The sequence below is a fragment of the Podarcis pityusensis genome (assembly GCF_964106645.2).
Source record: "Podarcis pityusensis genome assembly, chromosome: 3".
Lineage (NCBI taxonomy): Eukaryota > Metazoa > Chordata > Lepidosauria > Squamata > Lacertidae > Podarcis > Podarcis pityusensis.
Genome location: NC_138026.1, coordinates 49,830,899 through 49,843,802, shown reverse-complemented (window position 1 = coordinate 49,843,802; position 12,904 = coordinate 49,830,899). Strand labels below are relative to the sequence as shown.

The window sequence follows — 12,904 nt, the reverse complement described above, 5'->3', positions numbered from 1 at the left end:
GGGGGGGGGGCAAAAACACAGCCAGGTAAGGAGCAGTTTTTCAGTAGAAAATAAACACAAGGCCCTGATCAGGGTCAGCACCAGCTGCTTTTTCTCCAAAATAAAATCAATCAGGTTAAACACAGTTGTTCAAACGTGTGAGTTAATTCATGTGCAGTTTGCCCCTCAAGTGGGCCAGGCGGGATAGGCTCAAAATGGTGTGCTCACAAAGTGCTGAATGCTATATTTGTATTGATAAGTACCCCATCTGCTATAGTTTTCAGCATTTCTCTTTTGTAGACAACCAGATTATACAGGTGTTTTGCAGCTAATTGAACTGTTTCCTGTCTTTGCTTTAAAGCCAACGAAGTCTGGCAGAGATTACTGAGTTGATTCACACAGCTTTCCTGGTACATCGTGGGATAGTAAACATTGGTGAACTGACATCATCAGATGGCCCGCTGAAGGACATGCAATTTGGAAATAAAATGGCTGTCTTAAGTGGTGATTTTCTTCTAGCAAATGCATGCACAAGCCTTGCTGAACTGCAAAATACTAAGGTAATATGGTTTTTATTGCTTTAAAGAAGGTGTAGGCTTCATTTGTGTTTATTTCAGTAGATTTCTCTGCTGCCTTTTGTGAGCTAATTTTGTTAGAAATCCATGTTCCTTGAGGCATTAGATGTCATATAAAACTGTACGTGCTGCCCAAAGGTCTGAAATTTTATCAGATATGATATGTCAGCTATGTCAAATAAATTGTGCCATAAAATTAACTCTATATTAACCATATTTACCCACCAATAAACTACTAGTAAGATAGCAGACTTATGTCTCCCTTAAGTAGAAATCATGAGTTAAAGCAAATTGAACATAGCTCAATGAACTTAACTAATTCCCTTTTAAATATTAATAATATTGTTTGGAACAGGTTTAAAACTAGTTTTTGTTAGAATTTTTTTTCATCTTTTCCATGAAACTTAGAACTCCAATGCACATAACCTTTTTCTATAGTAGTAGTAGTAGAAGAAGTATTGTTTATTAAATTCGTATGCTACCCTTTATCCAAAGATCACAGGGTGATTCACAACACAAAAATACATAATACATAATAAAACAAAAACAAACCAATAACCCCCTTCCCACAAACACATTTAAAAGGCCATAGAATGTTTAATCAGCTGAAGGCCTGGTTATAGAGTAATGTTTTCACCTGGTGCCTAAAGATATGTAATGAAGGTGCCTGGAGAGCCTCCCGGGGAAAGCATTCTACAAACAGGGAGCCACCACAGAAATGGCCTGTTCTTGTGTTGACACCTTTCAGGCCTTTTATGGAAGGGGGCACACAAAGAAGGGCCTCAGATGATGAGCTCAGGGTCCAAGTCAGTTCATATGGGGAGAGGCAGTCCCTGAGGTATTGCTGTCCTGAGCTGTTTAAGACTTTATAGGTGTAAACTAGCACTTTGAATTGGGCCTGGAAACTAATTGGCAGCCAATGCAGTTGGACCAAGATTGGTGTAATATGCTCAAACTGCCTTGTCCTGGTGAGCAAGCTGGCCACTGAATTCTGTCCCAGCTGAAGATTCCAAACCATCTTCAGAGGCAGCCCCATGTATAAGTATAATTTATCTAAGTAATCTAACCTAGAGGTTATCTAAGTATGATAAAAGAATGATAAAATTACTTCATGTACTGCAGTTTGTTGGCTCTCATCCAGTCCATTACTGAGGCAAGACAATGGTCCAGCACATTCGCTGCCACACCTGCAGGTGTAAAGGTGAAGTAGAGCTGTGTGTCATCAGCATATTGCTGACAATGTTCTCCAGAACTCCAGATGACCCCACTCAGCAGTTTCATGTAGATGTTAAACAGCATTGAATACTGAGGAACCCCACATTGAAGGCTCCACAGGGCTGAAGAGCACTCCCCAAGCATCACTCTCTGGAAATTACCATATTTTTCACTCTATAAACACACTTTTTCCCTCCTAAAAAGTAAGGGGAGGTGTGTGTGCGTCTTATGGAGCGAGTGCAGGCTGCGTGGCTAAGCCAGAAGCCAGAACAGGGAGAGGGAGCACTGCGCACCCTCTCGCTGTTCTAGCTTCGCCGCGCAAAGCCTCCACAGGGCAGCGGGATGAAGGCTCCCTGCTGCCCTGTGGAGGCTTCGCGCAGTTCTTGCGGGAGGTGGGGGGAAGGGACAGAGCACGCAGCTCTGTCCCTTCCCCCACCTCCCAGAAAAGCCCCCAAGAACCGCGCTCCTTTTAAAGAGCGCGTGGCTCTTGCGGGAGATGGGGGAAGGGACAGAGGGCAGCTTAGCTGCGCGCAGCCTCTTCCGGGCAGGGGAAACCTTCATCCCGCTGCCAGGAGAGGCTTCGGCAGCTATCCCAGAAGCCAGAACAGCAAGAGGCTATCCCAGAAGCCAGATCCCTCTTGCTGTTCTGGCTTCTGGGATTCAGAATATTTTTTTTCTTGTTTTCCTCCCCCAAAACTAGGTGCGTCTTATCGTCTGGTGCGTTCTATACAGCGAAAAATACGGTACCATCCAAGTAGGACCCAAACCGCTACGAAGTAGTGCCACCCACTTCCAATTCAGACAACTGCTCTACAAAGGTACCATGGTCGATGGTATCAAAATCTGCTAAGAGGCTGAGGAGGATAAACAGGGAGGTGTTTCCCCTGGCTGTCTCCTGACATACAGACAACCAAAGCAGTTTCAATGCCTGAACCCTAAATGAAATGGAGCTAGAAACGTGGTTTCCTCTAAGAGCACTTGGAACTGTTGTGAAAAGTCTAATCCATCCTTGGACATCTGTTACCATGGGAAAATGTGAATGAGTAGACTGTTCACACATACGGTTCGTGATAGGCATAGAACTTTTAGAGCCACAGTGATCACAGGGATGACTGGTTGGACATTTTGGTTGTGACCTGGTTCACACCCTGTTTTATGTGAGCATGTGCTCAAGAACAAAAAGTGGTATTGTCTACCAAGTGTATTCTGTGTACACGCATGCTAAGATGCACAGAGAGCTATTGCATGAACTTGGTCTTTTATAAAATCTGCAATTAAAATCAAGGGGGAAAGTAGCCATAAATCATTCTCAGTCCTACTCAGATTGATGAAAAACATGGATAAAATGCTGCTCATTATTCTGTCTTTAAGTACTTGAGCAAAAACGTGTAATTATTTCAAGCTTGCCTTGAATCAGATCTGTAGTAAATTGAAGCACAGTAGCCTAAAAACTGCTTGTATTCTCAAGCAATTAAGCGGCATGTCTGAAAGTTCTGCCAAAACATGTTAACACTTTCTCCCACTTTTGACACCTGAATACTTTAATACCTTCTATATACCATAAGTGGAATACAGGCAATTTATTTATCAACTCATTCTTTCTTGCATCTTAAAAAGCATGAACAGTTGGACTATAAGCTGTAAAAATTCTTGACACTTACACTGACTTGACTTGGTATTATTTTGAAAGATGAGTTTTTTTAGACTTGTGTATTTTGCATGAAGTGTATAAAGCCATGAAGTCCTCCCCCATTTCCCCACCCACCACTTTGTGAAATGTGATTTCAGCTCATTTACTAACCATTGTTGCATTTAATTATACATGACAGGGTAAGGCCATATAAACCCTTCTAGGCAACACTAATTCAGTAATCCTGTATTCCCCATTGGACCTAGTGGGGCTTACTTCTGAGTAGACATGCGTTGTAATGGTCCATGTAAGTCAGTAAGTATTTTGCCTAATAATGGAGCCAATTGCTATGATTTCAAAGCCAGGTGGGGCTAACTCTTAAACCACCTAAAATTTTCAGATGGCCATGAATAGGAAGGCACAAAACACTTGACATCTCTCCACTTTGCCTTTCCAATTCTGATATGTAATCCATGAAGAATGTCTGCCTCAAGTTGGAAAGCAGGTGGAGCTGCTGCTGCTGCTATTTCTTCCTCTTACAAGCCCTTGGATTCAGCATGGGGGCTGGAAGGAAACCTGTAACCCAGCATGGACAAGATGGCCGTTTCTATGCTGCTGAGCTGCTAAGCTGGCATCAGTCTTTTCCCAGCTGCCCAGCTGATGGCTTCATCAGCTGAGCTGCAGGGAAAGATGGGCAGAACTCCCTGGGACTTGGCAGGCTGTACAGAGAGTGGCCAAGAGTCATGTGTGGCCTGCAGGTTGCTCCACAGAGTTCTATTATTATACCCCAGACTCTGTGGAGAGCTTTTAATTTCTTGCATTCCTAGCATGTAGGACCATCTTCCAAGGCAGATTCATGGGAAGCCAGCTAGTGACCAGTTTTATATATTAGGATGTGCTAACAAGTGCAGTGAAACAAATAATTGTGTGTGACACATTACAAAGAGTACTGGTCATGAGAGACCACAGTGATTGAGAAAGAACATATTTGTTTCAGTGATTACAGTTGTGATATGCAATATATTTTACATCCAATATTTCTATTATTGTTTTGTACTGTCAGTCCCAAACTAATTCTATCATGGTGTTATGGGCAATTGTCTGAGATTTTGTATGATGCGTTTATCTCTGTATTTCTATCAAGCCAGATAATTAAATGTGAAAATTTGCAGTCATAATGAAATGCAGAGCTGTTTTATAATTGCCAAGGGTAAAATTAGCAGAGTCAATTATTTTCCCCTTAGGCTTTTCCCTGTAGATATTAAAGGGCTGCATGATAATTGCCTTAGGTAACACTTTGATTTTTAAATAACATTAAATATAGGAATTGCTGCTAATCTTGTCACAATTTACCTCTTTGCATTGCTGCTGTAGAATATAACTACTATCAAAGGGCTGATCCTACATTGAAATGTCGGTTATGAAACTGCAGATTGCATAAACTCCTTGCAAGGAAGGCACATGGAAACATCAGTGTCTGTCTTGGTGATGAGGTCAATGTCATAGCTTTCTTAGTTCTTTGTTGGTGTGAACATGCCACTTTGCGTGTGAGCAGTATTATTTAGCAAATGGATATTTCAGGAAAAGTCATGTTTATTAAAAAAACTAAACAACTACTCTTTTTCTGCTGAAATCCTATTCTGTTATCTGTTTGTGTGTGCAGTATGTGTCAGTTGAAACGTCATTGTATAATTCCAGAGTGAAAAACGTGGCTGTCATATCCATGGTTTTATGGCAAACTCTGTGGCTGATTCAGCTTGCAAATAAAGTATAGGAGCTGCACTAAATCCTTAACAAGTGACCAGATTCCCAGATCAGCTGGCACTTCAGTATCATTGAGCTAAGCAGCAGAATGCAATCATGTCAGACCATATTTTTAAGTTTTTCAGCTTTTCATTCATCTGTGGATCAGTGACAGCTGACCTGTGAGTGTAGTCGACCTCCTTGTATGCTTTACTGTGATTGTGAAAAGCCTTTGAGTGAAGGATCTGCAAAATGGCAAAGGTACAGTTCATTTGTGAAGAACTGTGGTGCTATTTTTCAAATGTACATGAACAAAAAGAGGCAAGTCTGCTTGGAAGCCACACACATTGAACCTGGAGGCATGTAGGTGGCCTTGGCTCAAACAGACTATTGTACTGCAGATGGGAAGAGTGCTGTTGTGCTCAGATTCTTTTGGGGAACTTCGAGTGGGCATCTGGTTGGCGACTGAGACTACAGAGTGCTATACTAGATGGACCTTTGGCCTGACCCATAAGACTTTTTTATGTTCTTATTTTGAATGTTAAATCCTAATGACAAGGAAATGGAATTTGAATGCCAACACTTGTCATTTCTTCTTTTGCCCCATTGTCTCATGCCAGAAAAGTATGCGATGTGAACCGGGAGCTCTGTGTGCAGATTTATGTATGTCTTAGCCTATTTTCAATGTTATCTGAAATAAGTGATTTATTACACGAACTGCACAGAAACCTGCCATATGCGTCAGAATGCATCATAAATGGTGCATATAGTTGTTTCAGCCATGTGTTCTTCTGAGGTGCCTTATTAAGTCCTTGGTTTATAAATACTGTGAAAAATAGATTGTATCATCATAAATCTTTAATTTAAGGGGATGAACTGTAAACATGAATGATCTTCATGATATTTGCTAATGCTTCAAGGACAACTTCCAATTAGTCTGTGCTAGATATTAATTTCTTATATGCATTTATTGCCTAGATGATGTGAATAAAGCTTATGAAAGGGAGTATATTAGAGCTACCATAGCAAGACCTGGAATTTGGGGCCAGTAGAACTAAATAGCAAATTTCATTTTGCTACTCTTTAAAAGCTATGGGTCATCTTCAATTTAATTGTTGTGCTAGCAGAAGCCAGCACAACTACTCCTACTAGTGCAATGGGACTTCGCCCCTGTCTTCTGCCCATGCGCGCACCGCATCATCTCCAGATCTGCTCTAAAGGGTCAAGAGAACCCACAGAACAGCCCGCGAGGGAGGAGAGGAGAATTTATGCTTGCCCAACAACACAGTCTCTTTAGCATTACTTTGAATACAATATGTTATGCAACAGTATGGTTATGTCATATCTGAGCAGTAGTAAAGTAATTGTTGTGCTATTACACACTAGCCTTTGACACAGGAGCCTTTTCAGATAATTACTAAGGACTTAACAGAGAATTAAAGAGGTTCATGTCGGGGGGGGGGGGGAGAAGAACACAGTGTGAATAGGAAATTCCTTCAGCTTTTCACCTCTGTGGATTGTAGCAGCAGCTATATAAATTTAAGTTGGTCTGAATTTTTGAATATTACATGATCCATGTCAACCTTTGATATCAAAGCACTGGGTTGTCAGTGCAAGTGGAGACTCCAGCAAAGGGAGAGTTTGGTATGTTGTATGAAACACTTGTGTTTGGCACATGTGGCTGTCAGCTGAAGCTATACACAAGGCAATATTGTTTCATTGAACATTAGCTGTTTATAAATAACCAGTGGCACAGATGTACCACTTATATTGTGGCTGAATTTCCGTATGCTAGCTTATGTATTCCTTAAGGCATAAATATGCTGCTTTCTAAATAAGCTATTTGTTTACATAAACATCACAGATTTATGCAAGCAGATCTTCCTTCTGCGCAGAATCTAAGTAATTCTGAGCTAAGTTTTGATTTAATTTCCCTTCCCGTTATAGGAAGGGTTTACATGTATTATGGCAAATAATGTACAATATGGGCTGACATTGGAACACAAAGGTTGTAGTAGTGGTTGCTTATGAGTATGTATGATTAGGACTGGGATCCAAACTACTCTTCATAGTTCTGTTACAAACTAGCTCATAGTAGTTTGTTGTTGGCTATTGTACATGGTGCATTGTAGAGCAGGGCTGAGGAACTGCCAACCTCAAGGCCAATTCTAGCCCCCTTCATGTTCACATCTGACCTATGGTGCACCCTTGCTGCACCCCCCTCACTGTGCTGCAAGTCCCCAACCCTTTACATTTCTGCGTTAGGCACGAAGAAAGAGTAGCCTCTTTCCCTCTGCCTAGCCAAGAAGGGGAGAGAGAAAATGGGAGAGAGAGAGAGAGAGAGAGAGAGAATGGGAAGAACAAAAGAGGAGAATGAAAGGAGGGGGATGAGAGAAAGGCCCAGTTTCATCCATTGCTGTTGTGCAGCCCCTGCGGGATCACCCCAAGGAACTGAGACCCTAGTTATAAAAAGATTCTTCATCCCTGCTGTAGACTAACTGGCAAAGCTGAAAGCTGATCTCTGTCTGAATAAGCTTCCAATGAAAATGTTGGCAGTAGATGGGCTAGCCGTTGGGGCAGTCCGGGCTTCCCTAAAAAAAGAGAGGAAAGGCATCTGCACTCCATAAAGGGTGTTCTTTCTGTAACAAAACAAAATGAGGATAAATCTAGTAGAAGAGGATACAGATGTGTCCTTTGTGGCCATAGTGAGTTTAAGGGTGAGTTAGTTTTAACTGTGGAGTTGAACGTGTTAAATATAAGGGATTGTTGCTACATCCTTGACATTTTGCCACATCATAGCCCTGCCACTGACTTGAAGAATTGGCTGGGGTGTCAGTGATTGTAAACAAATCAAATTCAAAACATCTGTGTTAATTGATTTCTCTCTCATGTGCACATATTCTTTCTCATCCCAGGAAGTAGCTTTATTCTGTGGGAAAGGCCCCTGGAGGTTTTTAACGTAAGACTTTATCCCACCCCCACCCTCGTGACCCAGTTATTCACCTAACTGTAGAAAAGAGAGGGAGCTGTGGGAATAAATCTGGCATTATGTTTCCTTCTCCTGGCTGTTTCTGCCCCCAAGTGACGGGGCTGTTTGGATTAACTGTCATTTTGGCAGCAGCTGACATGCCAGATCCCTGTGCCATAGAAGGAAGGAAATGACTTGATGGGCCTGGACATTTGGGTGTCTCACTACAACATGGTTTGCCTGTGCATTGTTGATCAATAAGGATAAGCAAGTAGTTACAAAAATCTTTTTGGAAAAGAAATACCCAAGGGATGGCAAAGAGAGAAAAAGGTAGGAAAATTTGAAGCACTATGATATAAAGCTCCAAATAGCAGCCATGCACAGAACAGCAGGATTGAGGTGAGGAAGGAATGTTGTGAGACAATACAGAGGGACAGCCAAGTTGTACATCTTGAAGTAAAGGGCCACATGAACAATGTGACCAAGAAAGATGTCGTACTGTCAGGAGCTGAATGCTGACAGGTATCAGTAAAGGTGAAAGACCCCTGGACAGTTAAGTCCAGTCAAAGGCAACTATGGGGTGCGGCGCTCATCTTCACTTTCAGGCCAGGGGAGCCAGCGTTTGTCCACAGACAGCCTTCTGGTTCATGTGGCCAGCAGGACTAAACTGCTTCTGGTGCAACAAAACACCGTGACGAGTGCCAGTGTGCACAGAAATGCCGTTTACTTTCCCGCTGCAGTGATACCTATTTACTTGCACTGGTGTGCTTTCAAACTGCTAGGTTGGCAGAAACTGGAACAGAGCAACGGGAGCTCACCCCGTTGTGTGGACTTGAACTGCTGACCTTTTGATCAGCAAAGCCAAAGAGGCTCAGTGGTTTAGACCACAGCACCACCCACTCCCTTCTGCAGGCAGATGTAGAGCTGGTCCCTGTCTAAGCACAGCCTTTATTCTTGGATATCTCTGCCTCCTACTGGCTGTGTTGTAAACACTGATGAGGGAGCGTTGCATATGCCAACCAGAGAAATAAGGTTCCAAGTCTAATACCAGTGCTAAGTGTGGTTCCTCCCCCCTCCCCCCACATTGCCTTCTACAACCCATTGAAGAGCTGTTTGGTCACCTTAATTCCAACAAGTTCCTCAACCAACTTCATGAGATGTAGCTATGTCACACACAGAGGAGCATAGAAAGCTGCCTTATACTAAATCAGAAAATTGGTTCATCTGGATCAGTATTATCTATTCTGACTGGTGGTGGCTCTTCAGTGTTTCAGAAAGAGTTCTCTTCCTGCCTTACCTAGAGACGCTGGGGATTGAACCTGAAACCTGCATGCGGGGGGGCGGGGGGCGGAGTAGCCAGTAACAAAGGGGCTTTTGCTTCTACTGCAGTACTGCTTCATGCAGTGATAGTCTCACTATAGTGCTAAATGAGCTTTTTTCAGTGCATGTTAGCAATCCTATATTAGTGCCTTCTTCTAAGGGCAAACTATAACTGCATACTTCTCCTGCAAGCCACCATGTGTGAAGGCTCAGTTGGGCCAACAATATGGAAGCATGTTCTCTTGGATGTAAATGGCCTACAAAGGTGTAGAGGAGAGGGGGTGGGGGTGGGTAGGGGTGTACACAGACAGACACACACACACACACACACACACACACACACACACATTCCAGAAAGCCCATCAGCTCCATTGATGGTCAGAGCAGTTTGCTTGCTTGCTTGTTTAAGGTTAAAAACAATTAAAGCTTGGACTGTAAAAGCTGTCAGAGAAATTTCATTATCTGCTGCATAACAAGACATTACCATATATTTGTGACCATTTTGATAACTAGCTGTCCTTATTTAGTCTTAGTGCCCTTATATTTGCTAAGAGAACGGATTGCCGTTATCTGTTAGCGGTGTGCTGAATTTTAATTCAAGCTAATATATTTCATCTGGGAATTAAGGCAAGTCATGTGTAACATTGAAATGTGACTTCTTCCATGTTGAAAGTACAGTGCTGTCAAATAAATATTAGATTTTAATTGGCCCCATATAAGGGATTTGGAGTTGTACTGTAGTTTGCTGTTATAATAGTGGCATGGTTTGTTTTTCAGTTATGCATTACATTGTGAATCTTCTGCTTTTGAGATTGAAAAATAATTGTATTATCTATTTTTTTAAAATTCATATTCTGCCCTTCCCCCCAAAGGATTATTATTTGAATCCACACATTGGGCTGAGCTTCCATTGCTCTGTCCCAGTTTCTGCCAACCTAGCAGTTTGAAAGCACACCAGTGCAAGTAGATAAATAGGTACCGCTCTGGCTGGAAGGTAAATGGTGTTTCCGTGCGCTCTGGCTTCTGTCATGGTCCTCTGTGCACCAGTAGCAGTTTGGTCATGCTGGCGAGATGACCAGGAAAGCTGTCTGTGGACAAATGCCGGCTCCCTCAGCCTGAAAAGTGAGATAAGTGCCACACCCCATAGTCGCCTTTGACTGGACTTAACCGTCCAGGGGTCCTTTATCTTTACCTATCGTTCTTAATACAAAAAAGGTTCGCAATAACAGCATACCAGCTTTGACTTGAAGTTTATTTTTGTTTGACCTAGGTGAATTTCAAGTAATCTTAAGTTTCTGTCCATAAATGTAGTAGTGGCTAAATTTACCAGTTGCTGGAAACCACAAAAGGAGGAGTGTTGCTGTGCTTAGGTCCTGCTTGTAGGTTTCCCATGGATATCTGGCTGGCCACTGTGAGAACAGGATGTGGGACTAGATGAGCCATTGGCATGATCCAACAGAGCTATTCTAATATTCCCGTATTTAAATGGGAAGATAAGCAGTTCTCTCTGATAAATGGAATAGAGTGGTGAAGTTGTAATTAGCACAGTATGCTGGCACCCCCCAGTGTCAATAATAGCTGGGTTTTATCAGCAGTTTCATTATACAGATACACTTCTGCTTGTATAAGACCACCCTCTGTCCTGAAAAAAGAATTGGGGAGCAAACTGAACAATGAAAGTACACTCTTGCAAAGTCTTAGATGCTTGATGCTTGAATAGTTCTGTTTGCTGAACATACTTTCTTACCTCCTCCTCCTTGCTGCAGCCCCTCTGCCCCTTGAAAAGCTGCTTCTAAGTGATGAGGGATCCTCTGGAATAGTATTGGAATAGTACTGTGTGAAGGGGTGAGAAGAGGGAAATAATTGACAGAAATCAGAAATGACTCTGCCCTGTTGAATGAGCAAGTGACTTTTGCCAGTGCTAGGGCTTTGTTGGATTCAAGCCGGTATTCTTCTGTGATGCTCATTGCTGAGAAGGATTTCAGATGCAGTTCTGTATAGTAGTTATAGTTTCCCTTGAAACTGATAGAACCAAAGGTTAAGCTTCCAGACCCACTTAATTTTGGTTCTTCCTAGTTGTACATTATTGTAGATTCTATATTCATAACAATAGACACTCCCTAATGGGTGATTTTCCATTGGTATCTTTAAAATATGGACAGTATGAATTGCAATCAAAATGTTTGTCATTGTTTCACAATATACCAGACTCACGAGATCACTGGTACCTTCATTGTCAACATAACACTATCATAATTTTATCGACAGTTTCAATATAGAAACTTGAATGGAACTTTCCTCCTATAAAAATGGGAATATGTTGTGAGAGAAGCAAAGTGAGTAATAACTGTTGGAAATCCACCTTGCCAGATGCTCTCAGAAAGAGGACTGTGTAACTCTCTGCCTGAAGACAACAACAACAACCACAACCCATCTACACATAGACTGGTAACTTGCCTAGAATTAAACTTTGGATTTGGATCTCTTGTTCAGGGCTGAATTTAGGAACAGGAGACCCAGGTGACTGCCTGGGGCGTCTGTCATGGGCTGTCTACTCAGCTATACACTCAGCAGCTGAAATGAATAGTGCAATCGGTTCATCTGCACTTGTAAAGCTGGCAACACTGACCTGTGTAGATAGCATTGTGAACCTAAAAAAAAAACGTGCAGAATTTTACAGTTTCAGTATCCATTCAATAAATGGATTGTAATTGTGATCAGATGTATGTGCAAATTTATTGTCATACAAATCATGCCTCAGAAGTTGTGAAATGAGCTCTAAATATAATAAGAGAGTATACCAAAGATGAACCAATTGTGGAGCAGTGGGAGAGAGATACTCCTTGCCTAAGGCATCATTTGATCTAGGAATAGTCTTGTTTCTGAAACCTGTGTGGAAGTAGCTCATATACAGATTTAAATTAGTGGGTTGTCTAGCACAGTCCTGTTTTCCCATTACTACTGGCAGGTCTCAGGCAGACATCCTTCTCAGCCTTACTACCTTAAATCTTTCACCTTGGGATGTGTTATAATGATGCACTGTAATATTGTTTTCAGCACTAAATAATAAGCCAGCAAAAACAGGCAATCTTCAAGCCCAATACAAATAGGCTATCAAAGCCATTTATAAACAGTACATATCCTACCTTTTTCACAGAACTCAAGGTAGCTCACAAAAATTTTAAAAATACAGGTAAAATACACATAACTAAGGACATAGAACAGAGTATGGTTAAAAAATAAAACAATGTAAAAATAGATCTATTAAAATTCAGATAAAAACACCAACAGTACAGCATACTATCATGAGCACATTCCTTAAAAGCAGTCCGTTCCCCAAAACATGCCAGATTAAAACAGGTTTCACCTGCTGGCATAAGGACAACAAAGAAGGAGCAAGTCTAGCCTCTCTAGGAAAGGAGTGTTGTTGTTGTTACTTACTAAATTTGTACACTGACCTTCATCCAAAGATCC

At 41.8% G+C, this 12,904-nt stretch overlaps 1 protein-coding gene across 1 annotated transcript in view; it reads left to right on the top strand.

Annotated features, from left to right (window-relative positions):
• The window catches only part of PDSS2 (decaprenyl diphosphate synthase subunit 2), a 72,414-nt gene that overhangs the window by 28,850 nt on the left and 30,660 nt on the right, over nt 1-12,904 (top strand). The window contains exon 3 of the mRNA XM_080999979.1: nt 341-539. Within this exon, the coding sequence (XP_080856105.1) occupies nt 341-539 (199 nt within the window). The remainder of the gene's footprint in view (nt 1-340; nt 540-12,904) is intronic.